The sequence below is a fragment of the Cataglyphis hispanica genome, chromosome 1, assembly GCF_021464435.1.
Source record: "Cataglyphis hispanica isolate Lineage 1 chromosome 1, ULB_Chis1_1.0, whole genome shotgun sequence".
NCBI classification, from domain to species: Eukaryota; Metazoa; Arthropoda; class Insecta; order Hymenoptera; family Formicidae; genus Cataglyphis; species Cataglyphis hispanica.
Genome location: NC_065954.1, coordinates 12,640,407 through 12,662,290, shown reverse-complemented (window position 1 = coordinate 12,662,290; position 21,884 = coordinate 12,640,407). Strand labels below are relative to the sequence as shown.

Below are 21,884 nucleotides of genomic sequence, written 5' to 3'. Positions count from 1 at the left end.
AGCGTGGATAAAACTTTGAATCTTTCAGATCTCAATTAGTATATAACTTTTTATTATATTATTCAGTAATGTATATGCATAAGCTTTAAGAATTGATTGTGTAAAAACTCTGTTCGCTTTCAACCAGTGACTGTGGAAGTGGAATACTCGTTCACACGCAAGAATAATAACGACAGGATCATGCAGTCTCATGCAAAGTGTTGCTGTACGATTATTTGAAAGTCAAAGTTATTCCCTGTATATTAGGTCATAGTTAAATAAGCTGTATATAAAATATTTTGTCTGAAAAGGAAACAGTTATTTAAAAAACAATTAAATTCAAATATTTTATAAAGCATATTATATATTCTGTAGATATAAAAAATGTTTTTATATGAAATTGAGAAAGAGAAATATTTTTACTTAAAAGCAGAAATATCAATTATATAGTGAGACATTTGAAAAATTTGTTTCCCTTGTATGCTCCCGTGTATGCTCTCTATTCTTCATTCTTTCCCAAAAAATATTATATATATATATATATATATATATATATATATATATATATATACATGGACATTCTATTAATCTATTATTCTCTATTGTGTGCAGATATGCGGTTCAGATTTATGATTAAAAATATTGCAATTAAAAATAAAATTTTTCTGCGCTGACTTTCCATAATTCGTACAGCCTGGTGAACGCTACAATCCATGCACTCAATTTCATTTTCGTCTATGACGCAACTTTTCTTCTAATTGTTGAATCTTCATCACTGTATTTATGCCCTTGAATGTGCGCCCGTTTTCAGAAGATGTTTAGAAAATTTTTGTATTGTTAAATTTTTACTTACATTTTTCAAATTTCCAGATTATTTAAGTTCTTAAATCCTAAAAGGATTTTAAATACAAATTTTATATTCTTAAAACAATTCTTAAACTTTTAGAATTAAAACATGAAAATCTTTACTATTTTTAAAATTTCAAAGAGTTTTGAATATTAAAATTTTAATCTTTCTGTTCATTTAATTCTTTATATGTTGAAATTAGACAGAAAATGTTTTTATTAAATTTATTTGTTTCGAAAAACGTGCGCATATGTATATTTAGATAATTTCCGGGATTCGAATACGTCATCCTCGCTGCTCGTCCCCTGGCCGATTCTTTCTGCAACTGTCGGTGCTGTTTGTTGGATGTGCATGCTGCAACCATGCCATCTAAAGTAGTCTTTCTATAATACAAGCTCGCCTCTTCTATCATAGACCCGATGCCTTCCCGTCACTTCAAGTATGAGAATGTCTTATTAGAATAACGAACGGACAAGATATCTACAAGAAAGTTGCGCTGTTGAAAAATGAAAAGAAAGAAAAAAAGAGTGCATAGGTAAAGAATCAGGCTGTGTGATAAAGAGAGAAAGAGATAGAAAGACGGTGTGAAAAACAGTGAATAAGAGTTGTGATTGAGTAGAAGAATCAAGGAAGCGTTTTGCTAAATCGATTAAATTTGCTTGACGAATGAGCGCCGTTTTTTTTTTATAACATCGTTATTGTCATATAATAATTATTTAAGGATTGATATTTACATATTTGCGATACTAAGTTTATTATTAAATAAGCAATTGCAGAAAATAACGCATCTATAAAGCGATAGATATAAATGCAAAAATATAATTCAAAAAACTATCCAATTTTTTTCCCTGTTATATATATGTTATGTAAAATTCTAATTATCTTGAAGAATTATAGTACATTTACTTTTCAATTTTTTTTATATATCATTTGCATAAAATTATATATTATTATTGCATAAAAAATTCATAATTTTTAATAAAATTTTAATTTGTTTACTTAATTTTATTTAAAAGCTAAAAATTTTTTGAATATTTTTATATGCAAATATTTTTTTTTAATTTTACGTCTTATATATATATATATATATATAGACCGGCGATCATGCGTCATACAATTTTACTGTGCTACTTTCAACAAGTTCTCGCATTGTATGAAACTCGACCAGTCGCGTCGAACATTGTCGCATTAGAATGAGAGAAACGACAAGTGAGGTGCATTTTCCTGAGAGAAAACCGAAAGTTAGAGTATCCACATTGGTTTTTCTCTTTGTAGTATTATTAGGGTTAAACGGTTAATCCATCATCGATATTCCCAGACGACGATCGAATACATGCAACGACAACGCCGAGGAAGGAGTTCAATTTCAACAAATATTGATGATAATTTCACTCAATTTGATTATTGATTTATAAATAAAACGTTTATTCATAATTCTAAAATTGGGCAATGCAATTAAAATTTATGATAGCTTAACATTATGATAGCTGAATATATAAAGCACCAAGCATGTTAAATTTAAACAAGAAATATTGCAAAGTTACATAATTTAGTTACATAATGGGTGTTTTCCATTTAATGACTCAAATCGACACAAGTATCATACTATCTTTGTTGTTCACTGATATTGAAAGCAGATAAAATGATACTTGTGTCGACTTGAGTTACTAAATGGAAAGCACCCAGTAAGATAAACAACTCGAAATAATTTGTATGCTTTATATCTGAAAATTATTGTAAGAATCAAAAATATCTTTTTTAATAAAATTATTATATTATCTTAGTAATTTTATATTAGAAACGTAATTTAAATCTATCATTTAAACAGATCATTTACTATCCAATATTCAATAGATATATTTATATTCTATATGTATATTTAATATTTTATTTTAAACATTTATGCTATATTTTTTCCTTTTTTTAAATTCCTTCCTCAGAGCTTATATCACGATGCATTGCGAAGATGCTAGCCGTGCTTGCTCGAAGAGCAACTAACAAAGAATTCGAACTCTTGTCAAAATCGTCAGAGAAATCGATTGGACAGTCGGGATGATTGCTACACAAGAAACGCTTAGATATTCTCGATGCTATCTAAGGCCAGTAATCGGAACGAACGATGCACACAGATTGTGCAATTCTCGCAATTGAAGAAAATTGAATTTTTTTTTGTCTATGATATAGATCGTAGAATTGAATATTACAATTATATAATACGATCAAGTTTCATAAAATGCAAATTAATATTAGCTCTTTTTCTTTGTTTTTCAGCTTTTTTCTTTCTAAAAGTATAATGTAAAATTAATTTAACATGATAATATATAATAAAATCTCTTATAAGAATAAATAGATAAATATTATTTTTGCGGGGAGATCTACTATCCATATATATATTTCTTTGCAATGTTCAATATGTATCAAGCTTCTCAGCATTCTCTGTTATATAGCCATTATCTATCGTAAGATATGTAACTTCGATAAAATTTATATATATATATATATATATATATATATATATATACATATATAAACTAATTATATTTTATATTTCTACACGCGATTAGATGGATGGACGATGTGCGTTTGAAAGAGGCACAAAATCAATGATAAATACAACGACACGTCGATCGTCCATCGCTTTCTAATTTCTCTCGGCTATTTCTTTCTTTTACATCTCGAAGGATCTAGATTTCAGGATCGAAGCCAGCTCGATCGTTCGTTCCGACAAGTGGTCATGTTGTCGACTCGCTAGAATCTCTCTACGAAGGATATGATTGGACACCACTGCGATGGGTGGATTGAGTTAATTAGTGTTATACGACGTGATCATGGCAACGTTCTACAAAGCAAGCTGAGGCTCCTAAGACGGCCGAGCGTAGAACAAGGATAGTCGACAGGATCAGCAGGAGTACGGGATTCGAGCGCGAGGTCGGGGGTACACGATTGCACATATCCTCCTCACAGAAGCACATGTGACCAGTGCCGGTACTTTCCATCATGCACACGTGGTCCACCATGAATAAGTTTATTTGTAGCTGCGAGGTGCAGGTTCTCCTCACGCTCTCATATGCTGCAAGCAAAAAAGAACGATAAGCAGCAATTAAATTCCTGCAGCCTTATAAAATTATCATCTCATATAACCATTTATTAATTTATAATACAATATAAGATATAAAATACACATTTTTACAGCAATACTTATATTACTAATTACTTATTATAATAAAATAATTATATATTAATTTTATAACATATTTTAAATATCTGTCAGATTTTTTTTTATTAAATTTTTTCCTTCAAATCTATATCAATTAAAATTTAATCTAGAAGCTAATATAAATTTGTATTCTTTCTAGAATTAAAAAAGCTTTCATAATAAAATAAAATACTCACGTGATTTCGCGTTGCGGACCATTTTCACGCAGCATCCGTTACAGGTCATCAGAGGTGGTTGATCCCTGGGTAGTGCAGTGTAGTTGAAAGGATCCTTGCACCTGAGATCCGTCCATGAATCGCACTCGTAACAGTAAATGGAGCGAGCTGCGAATAGAGACATTCTCAAAAATCACGTATCATCTTTATCGCACTCGGAAAAGAATGTACACGAAGTCAAAGCATAATGATTCATCTACAATCTACGTGATAGCTACAGAGCAATAGTGCTCAATTTTTTTATAGATCTCTATTTTGATTCCGTGTTTGATATTAAATCTGACTTTTCATTGTATTATATTTATAACAAATATATTTGTAAAATAGAAAATATATTAATAGTGGACATAATATTATATATAAATTTTTAGCAAATTTTAATTTAAACAATTATGTGTTTAGCATTAAACAAGCGGTTATAATAAACTAAAATGTAAAAAATTGAAAAGGAAATAATTTTAGCTAACAAATCTAAAATTAAATATATAACATCAGGGATTATTCAATCTGAATAAATTATATATTTAATCTTGATTTGTCATCTCAGTCGCGCTGATTAAGATAGAGCCTAAGAGGTTAAAGATTTTTACTTCGCAAACACATCACTTTCCAAGTGCGCATTTTCTCATGTAAGATTTTTTTGCATCGATGGGCGCCCGCGCGCGCGTGAGCTCTAAAAAAATAAATATCAAGCACTGTTTGTTTTTCATAGCACAATAAATAAAAATAAGCGCGAATACTTTGGTGACTTGCTCGATGAGACTGGACGAGAATTAAACTATGTATTGACATTTTGATGATTTTATTTCTGATTAATTGAAAACAATTCAATAGTTGAAGTCCGATTGTTGAAATAGTCCACAAGCGACAGGTTCTTAATAATAAACAAATTCCCCAGTTCTTCGCCCAGTTCAGGTCTAAAGCGAACTCGACCGATTAATTTCCGGCGGAGAACGCTTTTTCCCCGGCCGCCGAGGATATCCTGGGAGTGAATACTCTGACAAGAGTCACTTGGCCGCGGCTTCATCGAGTCCCTAGCGAACGAGTCCGACGGTACGGCACGGGCACACCGAGGAGAGTAAGCTGGCTTAATCACTCACTCTGGCACTCCGCATGACAGACGTTGGCAACCGCGAGTATAATTGCCGCTGAAAACGAAAGATCGGTTACTGAATTTAGGCAATTTGGTGCGTTGGCAATGTGTACGCAAATTACTAGTTAAGTAATTTGATGTGTATGTGTATATATATATGAGTCTAATAACACAAGCGATAATATTAGCGCTATTATACAGCTACGGCTACGGTGGCTGCAACTATCACTACAACCGCTACTGCCTCTATAGCGCGATTCTAGATGTTGAGAACCGCTGATAGTTGCGCTAGCTAATAATGCTATCACTCGATTGATCAAAGAGGAATCGTGCGGCAGACACGTCCAAATTTTTCGAATCATTGTGTAAGTTGAAACTTGCTAGATTTTTTGTCCTTATAAGTTATAAATAATTGTATGGTAAAAAATTTTTCTTTCATGACCGAGAATATTAAATACAGTATACAGAATAAAATATGGAATATGGTATTATACATGGATGTGGAATATGTGGCATATACATGATGCATACAATATAGGGACATAAATAGAATACACAAAGCATACAGTATATAAAACAGTAAATGACGTAATATTTGTTGTAATCTAAAAATTAAACTTGAATTAAACGCACCCTTGGTTGATCACAAAAGAGCTTTGAAAAACACATCTTATTTTATATACAATTATCTTTCATCTTGAAAAACTAGATTGAAAAAAATAAGAGATTTCACACATAATATATATAAATGCGCTTTAATTAAAGTTATATATTTATAATAATAACACATACTTGAAACAATGTATACCTATACATTGTTTCAAATATGTGTTTGTTCCATGTTTGCACACAAAGAAATTTCTTATTTCTTTATATTTCTTTATATTTTTTATATTTCTTTATATTTCTCCCTTTTCCTATAAATTACATCGGATTCTGTACAACTTAATTACTTCCTAGTAATTAAACTTTAAAATTACTAACCAGTAATTAAATTTTGAAATTACTACCTAGTAATTAAACTTTGAAATTATATATATTTTCCATATTTTTAATACTATAATACTTTAATACTTTAATACTATAATATAGTAGGAGTAAAAGGGCAAAGAATTAAAAACTTCTGTGGAATATGTATAAGAATTATTTAAATTAGTAGGGGAGATTGTATTTTACTCGTGGCTTGCTGCGTAATGTAGAACACAAACTCATATTTATAAATGTGTTCTATAGCAAACGTTGTAAAAGGTAAGTGAATTGAATCAATATTCTTATGCTTGAATGGCACGTTTTATGATTATTATGCAGTAGTTGTACAAAATCCGATATAATTTATAGGAAAAGGGAGAAATATAAAGAAATATAAAAAATATAAAGAAATATAAAGAAATATAAGAAAGAATATAGAGGAATATAAAAAAATAAGAAATTTCTTTGTGTACGAACATGAAATAGAAAATGTAACAGAATATATAAATTACAGAATATATAAGCAAAAGCAAAAGTATAAGAATACAAATAAAATAAAAATACTAAAAAAATACAAATAAAATAAAAAATACTAAAAAATATTAAAATAAATTTGTAAACGATAAAACACATATTAATTATATTATTATATTTCGTATATTATATTAATATATTTTGCTGATTTTATCATATTGAATGAAATCAAATATTCAGACGAAAGTATTTGAATTAATGAACAAGAAAATTTGGAAATGCCTGACGCACTTTTCTGAAAATAAACCCCCGCATTTGATTAAATCTAAAGAATTTATATTTTCAATTAATATAAAATTTGAAAAAAAATTATAAATACGAAAAATCAATTTTCTTAACATCATTATTTTTAAACGATTAATTAAGAATCAATATTGATCGAGATATCTATATATTTTATATGCAATTCTTTAGATTTTTTTCAAATGCGTATTTTTCTCATGGATATTACGTACGTAAGTGTCCACGTACCTAGCAGCACGGAAGCAGCGGCCGTGCGCGTGTTGATTAATTGAATACGTAATAACATCTACGATCTAGACTCGTAATAATATGTATAGCAATTGCAAATAGGAGTTGTGTTAAAGTTTATAAAGTTAAATTTTTCCAGAGCTACCGACTTCTTGATGCACAATCAATCACAATCATTCATACTTATTGTTAGTTAAAGTTTAAGTTATTAACTTAATTAGCAAAGTTATTAACTTAAAGTTTGAACTAAAAAAAATTTTTCTCTGTATTTTAATATATAGTTTAACATTTTATTTATGATATTTTTTTGTCTTAAATTTCAAGTAACAGAATTATGTTACTTGTTTTCCAATTTTAAGCCATAAAAATTAAATATTAAATATATGCTCGAATATTTGCGCAAGTAAAAAGCTTTTTTCAATGCTTTCTTCCTGAGAGAGATATATATAAAAAAAAATCTTCTGATATTAGATGAAAAGCTCGTGAAAGATACACTTACCTACTATCAAGTGATTTGTCCGCATCCTGAGGGCGGATGTCCTCATATCTCGTCTAACTTTGTGTCATATCGAGACTTTCTCAAGCATTGAACAATGCTCGATTAATTCGAGCTGATTCGGCCGTTTATTTCAGACAATCTTGCTGAAATTACGCAAATCAATCTTATAATAATGAAATTCAGATCTCCAAAAGCAGATCTTTAAAGATTCATAAATCTAGCTTTAGGAAAAGCTTTAATGAAGAAAAATTATATTATTGATCTATCGTAATTAATAAGATAAATATTGACATTTTACTATCAATTGACGTAATTGTGACGTTAGTATATTGATGATTATTGTCTATAAAATTCCAAAATCCAAATTCCAAAATAATATAAATTTATATATCAAACGCTGTTATCATTAAAAACAACTCAAAGTTCATACAGAATTATTTTTAAACTTAAGTAAAAAAGTATTGATAAAATATTTGATGCATCTTGGAACAGAAAATATTTACTCGAGAATATTTGAAAGAGTGTTGGAATAAATTGAATTTTTTGCGTTCAAACTAAGATAATAATTATTTCAACTGATTGTAAATGCGCAAAAATTCCTACGAAGTAGTGATAAAAAGAAGTGTGATAAGAATATTCTTAGATCACAACTTTGTGTTAGAATATCATAAATATGATAAATATTTTTCATTGATTTTACTTTACGCTTTTACAATAATAATTGTAAATTTTTAATTAAAATAAGTATGTAAATTAGTTATTTTTACTTCATTTATTTATTAAAATATTTTTTTATGTTGCGTTTTCTTTGCATTAATAAAAAATGTTTTGTCCTAATTTGTTATTAAGTGCAATTTAGTTTAATAGTTTTATATATTAATCATTAAATTAATGTATTATTGTATATATTATGTATGGGTGTGTATGTATGTGTGCATCCATTAAATGAAAACTGATCTATACAAAAGTTTCTTCAAGATAACATTTTAAATTAGTTGGTAACTTTTCCTATTATTATTGTATTCTTTGCATCTTTTGTTTTAGATGATAACGCGCGTATATACCAATACTCATAATATACTCATAAAATGAGTAATTTGAGGCAATTTAGTAAATGAATGAAATAATGACGCTTTAAATTGTTTGAAGAGGTTCAGCAATATAAAACTTTATGATAATTCACTTGATAATATAGTAAATTGTTATGTCAATTATATTTAAGCACTAAAAAATTATTATATTTAAATTATATAGTATTTCAATTAGAACAAACTACATAATAAATAAATACATTATATTTGTTAAAAAATAAATTGACAAAAAATTTCTCATAACATAAAATATTTTAATCATAAACTTGGGATAAAAGTTATTGCTCTGTAAAAAATACGTGAATTAAAAAAAATTAATAGAAATTTAGAAAATCAAATAATATAATTCTTTTATAAGAATTAATACAAATATTTAAAATTATTTTTTTTAGTATCATATTAATTTGCTTATTTCTTTATTTTACAGTAGAAATATAAAGTAAAAATTACTTATTTATATAATCACATTTTGAAACATATAAAGATTTCAAAAATATAAAATTCTACATATAATTTTTTTTTTTTTAATTTATACAATATTCATGTGCGAATCTATCGTTTGATATTAATAATAAAAGGTAAAACATGTTTATTTAATTATATTTAGGGAAACATATGGTTACATAAAGTTACAATAAAATCGGACTATTGTATTGTAATCGAAAAGTTTTGCATTACTTGTAAGACAGATTTTTTAAATGCATTTATAAATTTAAATTAACACATACTTATTCTTCTTTGCACCACCGGATCCAGAAGCTTCAATTTTTTCTTGGCAAACACTGGTATACTTTTTTTTTAAATATCTCGAATATAAATTTTTTTTTTCACTGGTTACTGTCAACCCGTCACGATCTTGAATTCGATTGTCGACTCTGCAACGATATCTGGCACCCTTCTGCACCCATACACTCTCTTTAAGCTCGAACACTTCAGTGCGTCTATCGACGAGTCTATCACCGGTGCATGGCGACGGCAAAATGCGTCTAACGAGGGCACGATGCAGCACGATGCAGCTTCATGAGATGCCACAGTGCGACTACATGGCCGCGTTTATGCCGTAAAAGCGGGGTACACAGATGTTTTCAGGGAACTGACAAGTGCGCGAGTCAACGCGCCGATTAAAGCGCAGATTCAGGTCGATCAATATGACGGAGTCGCCAGTCCATACCACGTGCTCACATTGCGGTAACTACGAAGCTGTTGCTACTCGACAAAGAATGCATGATAGCACAATAGCTTAGACTGATATCATTCTACATGAAGCTTGAAAAATAAAAGTGATCGTAAAATTTTTTGATCAGCCATAGAATTGAGGTGAGACTAATTAAAAAAAAAGTCAGGATTAATTCTACATAGTCGAAGATAAGAGGGTAGGTCCGTTAATAACGCTTGCGCACTCTGCAGCATAGATTTCCAGTGAAATTTGAAAGCCAAAAAAAATGAGAGAATTAGAGATTTTATTAAATTTAGTACAAAAGATGAATAATTAATAAATAAAATATGAAAAAAAAAATATAAAAGTAGAAATATAATATAATTTATATATAATATAAATATAATCTATATATAATATCTATCTATAATATAAAAATAATATGTCAATTTTATATTTCTAATATTATAAGATCGATAATTATTTTTTTTTAATTTAGATCGACTAAAGTCATTATATTTTTGATAAAAAAAAACAGAAATCTTAAGATACTATATGAAAAGAAAAAAATCTTTGAAAAAGATTGTTAAAATATGGAAATTTGGGAAAATTTTAGCTAAAATTGAAAAATTTTTAGAGTATCTTTGTTTTATTGTAATTATGACAACAGTTTCTTCTTTTTGAGTATTAAATAACTTTTTAAAAATGGTTAACAATTATTCTCTTAACACATTCTCAAAAAAATATAATAATAATATAAAAACAAATATTCTTGTTTTATAATTTAGAATTAAATTTAATATGATAAAAGATGTGAATAAGAATGCTTTAATCGGATTAGCTTTAGGAAAAGCTTTAATGAAGAAAAATTATATTATTGATCTATCGTAATTAATAAGATAAATATTGACATTTTACTATCAATTGACGTAATTGTGACGTTAGTATATTGATGATTATTGTCTATAAAATTCCAAAATCCAAATTCCAAAATAATATAAATTTATATATCAAACGCTGTTATCATTAAAAACAACTCAAAGTTCATACAGAATTATTTTTAAACTTAAGTAAAAAAGTATTGATAAAATATTTGATGCATCTTGGAACAGAAAATATTTACTCGAGAATATTTGAAAGAGTGTTGGAATAAATTGAATTTTTTGCGTTCAAACTAAGATAATAATTATTTCAACTGATTGTAAATGCGCAAAAATTCCTACGAAGTAGTGATAAAAAGAAGTGTGATAAGAATATTCTTAGATCACAATATATAAAAAGCTCTTTCTATAATATAGTCTTACTTTTACAAAAATCCTACTTATTTCTTTTTTTGAAATAATTATTATTATACATTAAATAATATAATATAAAAATTTGGAGCAAGTATAACTAAAGAATATAATAAAATACAACTTTGTGATTTATTTTTTTTAATCTCATCTACTAAAGTAATGTTTTATATTTATTTTAAATATTCAACTATAAATTTTTAATTACATCTCAATATGAAGCAATAAAATGGATCAAATGTCATAGTCATAATATATATTATTTTTCAGCAGCTTGGAAAAGATATATCCACAGCAGCAAATATAGGAATCTGAAAGATTCTTTCTCTGTTGCCGGAGTTATGAGTAGGTCGATAAATACGACCTACGTACAGCAGCAAATAATTCTTACACTAAAGCAAGTTCCTTTCTGTTCTACTCTCGATATTTAATTTTATCGTTGATGAAACGCAGTAGAGAGAATGTCGGCAAAATAGATTCGAGTCATATTAGTGTATAGAAAAAGTAGTATAACCGAAAGATGTCGATCATGTACAAAATCGTAGATCATGCTTCTTCACACATAAGAAAATTTATTAATCATAAAATAACATTAATTATTACTTTTTTATTATAAGACAAATCTCTTCTTTTTAGTATATCATTGTTTCATGTGCATAAATTATTTCGATAAAGAAATTGCAAGTGAAATAAATAACGATGTATCAAGGATATACTGTATGTAGTTAAATCGATTATATTTTGCCTTAAATTGGTATGACTGTTGATTTAGTTATATATATATCTTTTATACTGACGTCAAGAGAGAGCAAATTTATCGAAATTTCCTTTACAAACTACTGCAGTCGGAGAACTGACCTCAAACTCATCGAAATATCTGCAATGCAATTGAAGTTATTAATTCATTTTCTTACGTTACCAATATATAACATAAATTCTCGATATCAATAATATTATAACAAAAAATTATTCTATTTATAAAATATTATAAGGATAATAACTGCTTTTAAAAAAATAAACATTTAATTATTATTTTAAAGCATAATTAGAAATAAATTAAAAATTTTTTAATAAATATTTAATTATAAAAAATTTCTCTGTAAATCTAAAATACACATGTATGATATTGTTAAATAAGCAACTTAACTTTTTAGAAAATCAGTTTGAACACAGTTAGCTTCAAATTACAACATTAAATTAAGTAATATATTATTAACAAATTGGTAATTTTATTCACTTTTTATTATAACAACGCAAATTGGATTGAAGAACTGTTTTTGATACTAAAATCATGTCCCTCTCTCTGAAAATAATTTTAAAAATAAATTTAAAAATAATTTTAAAAATAATTGTAAAAGTCCTCTTCTTTGAGTGCTATTATAATTGAAATATCGGGACGTGAGCTCCAATATGATATCTCCAGAAAAGAAAGAGAGAACAAGGACGTGCCCAGGATTCACGAAAGACCTCGAAAAACTCTCCGACTCCCGATCCGTGAAAGATGCATCGATGCATCTCGGGGCGAGAAGTGTGCAAGTTGGCCTTGCCACGATTGGTCCGGCGCGGCGGCCGCACCAGTGCGGTGCATCGCGCAGAGCCGCGCACCGCAGTGCACGGCTGCAGTCGAGTCATTATGCAGGTACTGTCGCGGCCTGTCACTTTTGGCTTTAACCCGCGACCGCAGACCGACGTTGAGTGTTGACTGTCGCCGCTGTTGACTCCCGGTGCACTCGCATCCGGACACGATGCATACTCATCTCTCTCGTGTCTCTCTCTCTCTCTCTCTCTCTCTCTCTTTTGCGCCCCCGGCAAACCGCCGAATCTATTATATCGCACTGAATGTGTGATTGCATGAGACCGGCATGAGACAAAACGAGATGCAACCGCCGTCTCGCCCGGTCACTCGAGCGTACTTTGCTTTCTCGTCACACATTCGTTAACCCTAGGACCGTATTCGTCACTCACATATGAAATATTTCTTCTTTCTTAATTGCATTTAAAATTTTTATTCTGTATTAAAATTTTAATTATAATCAAATTAAAACATTATTTTTCTATTAATTATAGAATAACTATAACAAAGATTATTTTTTAAATTTATTGCTATCTCTCTTTAGTTCTCTGCTCTATGACTTTCAGATCAAGTTTTATTAATGCTTTTTTGTAAATTAGAAATAATAAGAAAATTTTATATATAAGAATATTTTTAAATTAAATTAATAAATATAAATTAATATTGAAATTATAATGATGTCTACAAATTAAAATTTGGAAAGTTCTTAAATTATATATTAAAGAGAATATTTTCTCCTCTTTTTTTTAAACAGAATTTAGCAGACATTTGGCATTCCTATTTAATGTTAAGTTTATATCCAGAGTGCACGCGATGTACACATGAAACGATCCTCAAGCACATTTAATTTTAAATGCACCGTGAGAATTCAGGTCAAAGACCTCCGTCTCAATTGAGCTTCATCTTCTGTACCTACACATCGACTCTTCGTTTAAATATCCTTGCTCGTGTGTTTGACTCACTATTTTCACGAGCAGTATTTTTACCGGTAAAATATGAGTTGTACAGTCTATAAATTTCAATACGCAGCAATTATTTCCGACTTAAACCACAGTGTCACAATGCGCAGTTGGCTATCACCAAAAGTCATTATGCGGCTAGCTTGCAATTCGCGGCTTTATCGGGGATGCCGATCGATCATATCTTTCGAATCGCGAAGAACTCACGCTAAACTCGAGGAACTCATTCGGCACGTGATGGTTCCGTTGAAGAAACTCGCTTTGACGAGGCCAGCAAACTTAATCAAACAAAGTCAAGGGCGATCGCGTTAAGATACGATGCTCCCTTTTATCGATTATAATATTAGAGGACCCTCAATAGAGGGTTCGACTCATTGCAAGATTAAACCTGAGAAAGCTCGTGGGGCAATTTAGCTAAAACTTAAGCCTTTCTCTTTTTAATAAGAAAAATCGATCTTTATTTAATCCTAAAAATAATATATCAACAAGAAATAATGTATTAAAGTTATAATATAAAATATTTTAAACATTTTAATTAAATATTAATTAAATAAACTTATTTTTTTTAAATATTATTTAATATTAAGTCAGTTGTATTATTTGCAATTTTATCAGTATAATGCTATGAGTTTAGTATTATTTAATATATTCTCAATGTTCATATTACCGTAAATTTTTTTATTTCTAACAAAATATTTATTTTATAATAATAATTTGCTTAATTTTGTTCTAAATGTTACATATTTAATTTTTATTTTACATAAAGTTTAGAAATTGTAACGCTGAATTATTGCGGCTTTTAAAAGTTATAAAACTAAAGAGAAAGTAAGCCAAAGAAGTATATTTCCACATTACTGCTTGCTAAATTCGATAAATGGAGTTTTAACTGGTGTCATTATAACTGCATTATTAAGAATATAATCTAAAATTTTTATAGAGATCTTGAAGAATTAAAACAAAAAGATTATATAAGTTGCTAAAAAAAACTGATAATATATATTCTTGTCCATACATTCAGATGAGATATTCATAAATAATTTTATGGAAATCATCGATAACGATCTTAAACATGCCTATTCCATAATATCATCAGTAATCCGCTTATACCGCTGATTATAGCGGGCTTCCACTAATAATCGTTAAGCAAGCATATGCCGAACCACATTACAAATTATTATTGAAGTAACTAAAGTGTAATTACATGATCAATTTTCCGTGTAAATTAAACTCGATAAATAAATTTTGCAACAAATATTATTTTCCGTGCAGGTACATTATTTTGTTTTTATAATTAAATAACTTTTCGATCCCAAAACGACCTTTATATATAATTTGTGTTTGTATTATCCGATGTTTTATTCCATATTAATATTATCGCTTGATTAATTGCTTAATTAGCATTTATCAATGGCTTTAATAATTCAATTTGATCGATTGTTGTTTCGAGAATATTGTCGTAAACTTCACCATCTCGGTGAATTCATACTCTTGACAATTATTTGATATATCACTCACACAAGATGAAATTATTCAAAGTAATTAATTATAAATTGTATAAACAAGTTTATAATTAAGTAATTATATCAGCAGTGATAAACCAATCTCCATGCAGTTTAAAGTAATTTTTTAAAATTATTTATCTTTTAACGCATAATCCTCGTATTTAGACATTGTATGTCATAAAAAATATTTTGCATAATTATAATTTAATTTAATTTAATTTTTCTTTAGTGTAACAATTAATAAATTACATGTTTTAATAACGTAATGTCAGTTACTTTAACATCAATTATTTCATTAGTAAAATTACAACGCAAACAGATGCGAATTAAGCCTGGTGATAGATCTTTGTATTATTTGCGCTAGTCAGTACAGACGAAGCAAAGATACGTGGGACTGACCTCGGATAGCTTTTAATTTTGTCCGAGGTGACCGATCGAAACACTTGGCCAACGCTATAAGTACATATTGAGTATTTCGCGAGCATTAGATAAATCACCGAACTTGAGGAGCGTCCTTTGCGACTCATCGTCAGGGCATGCGGTGCATGATCGTGATTGCGTGATCACCGACTCCCTGACCTTTACATATTCTTTCACAAATCCTATTTGCGCTCCGTGACGTTGCACAGTCGCCGAAATAAGCTCGTGGTGGTTCGCGCCAGCCTCGTAAAATATTGCTTCGTTACGCTAATTCTATACCCTCCACTGGTGCATGTCGATCGCACATTTCTCTTTCTCTCTCTCCCTCTCTCTGCATTGAAGATATACCGAATTAACTTTCTCAAATATAAATTTCAGTAGCGAGCAGTTGGCCGGTTTGGCCAATTTGATTTTGAGCTTGCGGCAAGATGATCGCATGGCCTACTTTAAAATTGGACGAGAAGGTATATGATCGAACTACGCGATATAGTTAACTTAGATTAAATTTAAATTTAGGGCTTTAATCCATTCGTTTCTACAATTATCTTTTCGGATCATTGGATTTATTCACGAATCGTTCATAGTATGTGTTATTTGTTCTTACAGTTATATTTACCGAGCATAATCTGGAAATAATATTGCTGAGAAAGCAAATTATACAATTATTTTATTATTTTAAAGAATTGGATTAAAGAAAATATTCTTTAATAATAAAATTAAGTAAAGTCTCAAATATTATAAAAATATTTAACGGACAAATATGTGAAATTTAAATTGTAACGAAATTTATTTAGTAACAAATTTTTTTTTTTTCACGAATGAAATTGATGTTTAATATTTCTGTTCCATGTTCAAGAAAAAAACATAGTTACGAGTTTAATGTTTTTTTTTTTTTAACTACAAGTATTGAACAGTTTGTCGTGTCGATGGTTTTGCTATTGTAAAACATGATTGATTGAATATATAGTAAACTTTTATCACTGATAGAGAGAAATAGCGTCCGTTGCATCGATAGAATGCTAGCTCTACTGACTAGTGAACACTTTCTGACTAGGGAATTTGACTAATGTGTGGCTGTATTAATGTATCACTTGCTGCAAGATTTGCTAAATTATTGTAATTGTAAATAATGTCGTTGAAAATATGTTGTCAAATTTTTTTAATAAATTTGTGTTATGCATATACAGACTGCATAAATTTCCATATTATACATGTTAAAAATCAAATTTAAGAAAAAAGTTAGTTTTTTATATTTTACAAATATAGATATAAAATATAAACAATCATTTTTATATATTTTATATCTTATTTGCAAATAAAAATTAATATTAATAAAAGTTTAAATTGAAAAACTTAGTTTTTATAAAGATATAATATCTTACATTAAATGTTTAATGAATAACTAAAAAATTGTGTAACTTAATTTAAATATATATATATATATATATATATATATATATATATATATATATATATTTTACCCAATTATAAATGGTTGTTTTGGTTTTACCTGTCACATCATTGTTAGCAATCTACATATATAATATATGAAAGTCTGTGATTGGAACAATTAATCTTATTCTAGCAACAAGAAAATGAAAATAAAAAAATAAGTTTTAGACATATTAATCACGAGATTATGATGTCAATAACATTATGTCACACAAATGCTTGAACTTGAAACGATTGCAATCAAGAGTACGAAGTTCGAGAGCGATCCATCAGCACTTCTGCACTCAGCTAATCAAACAATTACGATCTCGAGCAATTAAACTTAGTTAATATCACTCGCCAATATTAGTTCAATCGCATTTAATGGACATAAGCGAATTATGATTGTGCGCGATGAGCGGCCTTTTACATTGGTGATGGAAAGTAGAATGTATACTGATCAGCATCAGAAACTGTGTATGCAGTTGCATTATAAGCTAATTATTCATAAAGCAACAATTTGATTGTATTTAATGCATGCGCATTTAATCAAACGTATAAAAAGATCTAAATAGTTGTCGCATTTCTCTCGTAAGTTAGTATTTCAAATATAGTATTTCAAATATACGATCACAATACTTTTATAAAACAAATTTACTCAATGTTATTTTAAAAAGAATTTTAAACATTTAATCGTAAATAATTTTGCAATTGTAAAATATCTGTTTATAGTATTCGATAATTTCACTTTCAAATGTCTATTGGAAATGTTATAACAAATATGCGATTTACAAAATGATAAATTTTTACACGAGCGCAAATAACTCCCTCAAAGCATGACGCCTGCAAGTTAATTCCACATTTATCGATCGAAAGGCAAAATAAAAACTGGAACGCGCAATCAAAAAGGTTAAACCGCGATTTCGAATGTCAATTATATAACCCCGGGATGAAAACTTGTCGATAGCCGAATTTATAGCGAATTAATATATATATATATATATATATATATATATATATATATATATATATATAGCGTATATTTAATTATTGATTAATCCCGACTGTCGATATGCCAATTTTTTGTCGATTTTGAAAGGTGAGCAATAATTTTAAATTTAATTTATTTGTATAAAAGTGTTATGTCTTGTGTAATCCGCATGTAATGCTATCTGCATTAATTACACGAAATGTAGGAGTAGATCTGTATTTTTGTTCTTAATTCTTTTAATGCAATTCTTTGATTTTTATTTTTTTTTGTTGATTGTCTTTTATCTATTTGTTAAGATAATAAAATATCCGAATATCCGCACAAACAAATATGCACACACACACACACACACACACACATGCACGCACGCACGCACACATACAGGTTATCAGACACAAAATTATCATCACGTATATGAAAGACATAAGATCTCCTTTTGGTTTCAAAAGAAAATCTGATATAAGAAGGGGATTTATTTTTATAAATAAATAAAACAATAACTTCTAATTGAAAACATGAAGCATTTTCTTTTCCAGACATGTATGCATAAGTATTATAATCCATCTCTTTTAATTAATCTTTGTATAAATTTAAAATTTTCGAGGCACAATGGAAAATCTAGGTCATATTTGATCTCTCGTTATAGAATCCGTACTAACTCCGTGTGTAAAATTTTAACAAAAGTATGTCTCTTATATGTATATGAAAAATGATATTTTAAAATAAATTTATTAATTCAGTCTTGAACCACTTTATATTAAGCTTCATCTTGATTGTTTATAATTTCATTAATATTATTATTTAATACATTATTATATAGAAATTTAATAAAATTTTTTTAAATACAATTATGTTCATTTTGTAACAATACAAAGAGAAAACACGATAATGTTATTCTTACGTGTGAAATTCGATATTAAATACTTTGATACTGCAGATTTACAATAATATTTAAAATGCAGTATCGAATGGAAATTATTGACGTGTTCTCGCTAAACAAAATGCTAAACAAAAAACAGTTGTCTGTCGATTCTTGGAAATGCTCATGCATATTTATGATAATTATTGGCCTTTATCCATATTGATTTATCACTCTAAAGACCGCTTTTCTCGGTTATCGGACATTGTCAATACAGTGAGGTACCGAAGAGATGCCGTTCGTAGAAAGTGTATCGAATAGTCATCGGTATTTGCGGTGTTCGATGTCGAAAATGTGCACGAGTGAAGGATATATCAATACATCGTTATACATATTTAAACAACCCCCAGACTGGTTACGAACGACGACTATAGTCGAGCCAGCCGGCGGGCACTTCCGCGTAACCGACCTCGACAAGCCGGGGCGAAATGAGGTCAGGAACGGCGCACACGATGCCGAACGAGGGTCGCGCGTTTGCTTCGCGGCCCACCGGCGCCGCGGCAGCCTAGCTGCTCCTAGCCGGGGGTAGTTTGCCCCTCTCGGAGCACTGCTCGGCTCGATTCGACGCGACGACGCCGCGCGGGGACACCGTCGCGGCACTCCACCTGCACACCTGCAACGCGCAGCCACACACACACCTGCATACGTACTCTACGGGGTGTTCGGAACTTTTTGCATCGTCTCTCACGACTCGTGAATTTTTTAACCAATTACTCGATCTAATAATGAATTTATTCTTTCTTCAAAAATTTGTCAAAGAAGAATTTTTTCCAGTCTTAAATACAATGCCTGATTTGTACAGACCTACTTCTTAACTTTAAATTATGTTTACAGCTTAATACAAAATCATTTTATTATTTTTGTTTCTGTATTATTCGCATTTTAATGTAATTATCAAAAAAATATAAAATATATATCGTTTAAATCTTTCAATAATAAAGCTTGTCAAAAAATTTTTTTGATATTTAAACTAGAATTAGAATTGGAATAAAATTTGAAATAATTATAAGAGAGACGGTGTTCTATAAGCTGTTAAAATTTACTCTTCAAATCAAAATTCTCTTCGTTCTACGAGCAAGAAATATGCTATTTACAATATACTTTAATTGCGTGTATTAAAATTTCTCGGATATTATCGATGTCACAAGAGAAAAAATGGAACGATCAGTATGTAGCTTATTCTCTGATGTGTACCGAGGGGTAAGTCCGCGCCACCCCGTACACATGGGCGAGCAAGCCAGCGCCAGTTTGTGCGCAGGAGCTATCGCGTGTCGACGAGCCGGAGGGTACAAGAGTTGGCGGGGGTGGACGTCCTCGCAGCGGTTCTCGCTTGTACGCCGAGCAGCTTCAGCGTCATTGGGCGTCGGGACGCCGCCACGACGCCGCGCTCTCGGTTCCGAAACGCGAAAGCGCGATTGCAAAGTGCCGCGACACGAGGATGGAATCCTTTTGAAGGATTCCTCGGTGGAATATTTAATTTTGCAAACTTGCGAAAATCGCGCGAGCGAATGTGTCTCCCTTCCTCGAGGGAAACACGCACCTAAAAGCAAGAAAATTCGCTGATCGATTTTCAGGAAGATCGCGACGTCACTCGGAAATCGGTCATCAATTGACTTCTCTCGCGGACATCGATCTCGTGCGAGGATGATATTAGTTATCGCGGATCATCGAACTAGTCGTTTTTGCAAGTGACGACGATCGTGAGAATCTGTCAACGAGATTGCGCGGGGAACATCGATAAGAGGTCGCAGATAATTCAATCTTCCGGAAGATTGACGAGATTTATAGATAGATTGTTAGTGTGTGTGTATGTGCACGCGTGTGTTACGATCTACCGAAGAGGATGAATGAGGAAACCGCGTGATCCTCGCTATTTAAATATCGAGATTATTGCTTTTTCAGAGAATTTCGTCTTTTTACAATATCGATATTCTTCCAATCAAAGCCATGCGTTGCTCAAAAAAACCTCGCTTCTTGGATTCGGGTAGTTTATCAATCCCAAATTTTGAAAAATGAAAGGAGATTCAGTGTAGTGGAGAATAGTGCAATATTTTTTGGAAGTGTCTTAAACTTGATATACAAAGGGATGCTTCAAGTGAGATAGATTACAAATTTACAAAAAAGGATCTTTAAAACTGCAAGAAGTGTCTTAATGAAAAGCGTTGGAGAACATTTTTGCAAAGTGTTTATCCTTTAATTCATTTAACGCCTCGCTGGAGAAAGGTTCTTAGTATCGTGAAGAGAATTTATAAAATCTAAGTCTGCAGAAAAAAAAGAAAGAGAGAGAGAGAGAGAGAGAGAGAGAGAGAGGGCTTTCTCATAGAGGGCTTTCACACATAATACAATCTTGCTAAATATTTTCCTCAAGCAATGTTTCGATTTTTTCAATGTGGATCATAATTTTAGTTTTTATCCAAAAGGATACAAGAATGATCTAGATAAATGCAGCCACGAGAATACGATGAAAATTTTAACAAAACATTTAAATTTTTTGATTTTGTATTCGTATCACAGTGTACTAGGAAAAAAATCGTCAGCATTGAGAGAATAATTTAAAAATCTTAAATATTTATATAAATATTATACGTATGTAAAAAATCTCGATTAATCAATGTCATGCTAAAAATCAGAATTACTTGTAAGATTGATTCATTAAATCTAAATCTACGATAGAAGAAGAATCTTTCGTAAACTCTCAATGAACGCTTATACGAAGTACTCAGATC

General features: G+C 29.8%; 1 protein-coding gene across 4 annotated transcripts; it reads right to left on the bottom strand.

Annotated features, from left to right (window-relative positions):
- Nucleotides 1-2,447: 2,447 nt before the first annotated feature.
- On the bottom strand, nt 2,448-10,023 carry LOC126850622 (protein quiver-like). 4 transcript variants are annotated; one of them, XM_050593926.1, is made up of 5 exons: nt 9,644-10,023; nt 7,825-7,963; nt 5,359-5,406; nt 4,220-4,366; nt 2,448-3,896 (listed from the first exon to the last, which is right to left on the bottom strand). In XM_050593926.1, exons 2-5 carry the CDS (start codon nt 7,868-7,870, stop codon nt 3,640-3,642), a joined length of 498 nt encoding a protein of 165 aa, XP_050449883.1. In that variant the 5' UTR covers nt 7,871-7,963; nt 9,644-10,023; the 3' UTR covers nt 2,448-3,639. The 4 variants fall into 4 exon arrangements, with proteins under 4 accessions (XP_050449883.1, XP_050449797.1, XP_050449960.1 ...); XM_050593840.1 differs by having other exon boundaries at nt 7,825-7,967; nt 9,644-10,022; XM_050594003.1 differs by lacking the exon at nt 9,644-10,023 and having other exon boundaries at nt 5,192-5,406; nt 7,825-7,925.
- Between the last annotated feature and the right edge of the window lie 11,861 nt (nt 10,024-21,884).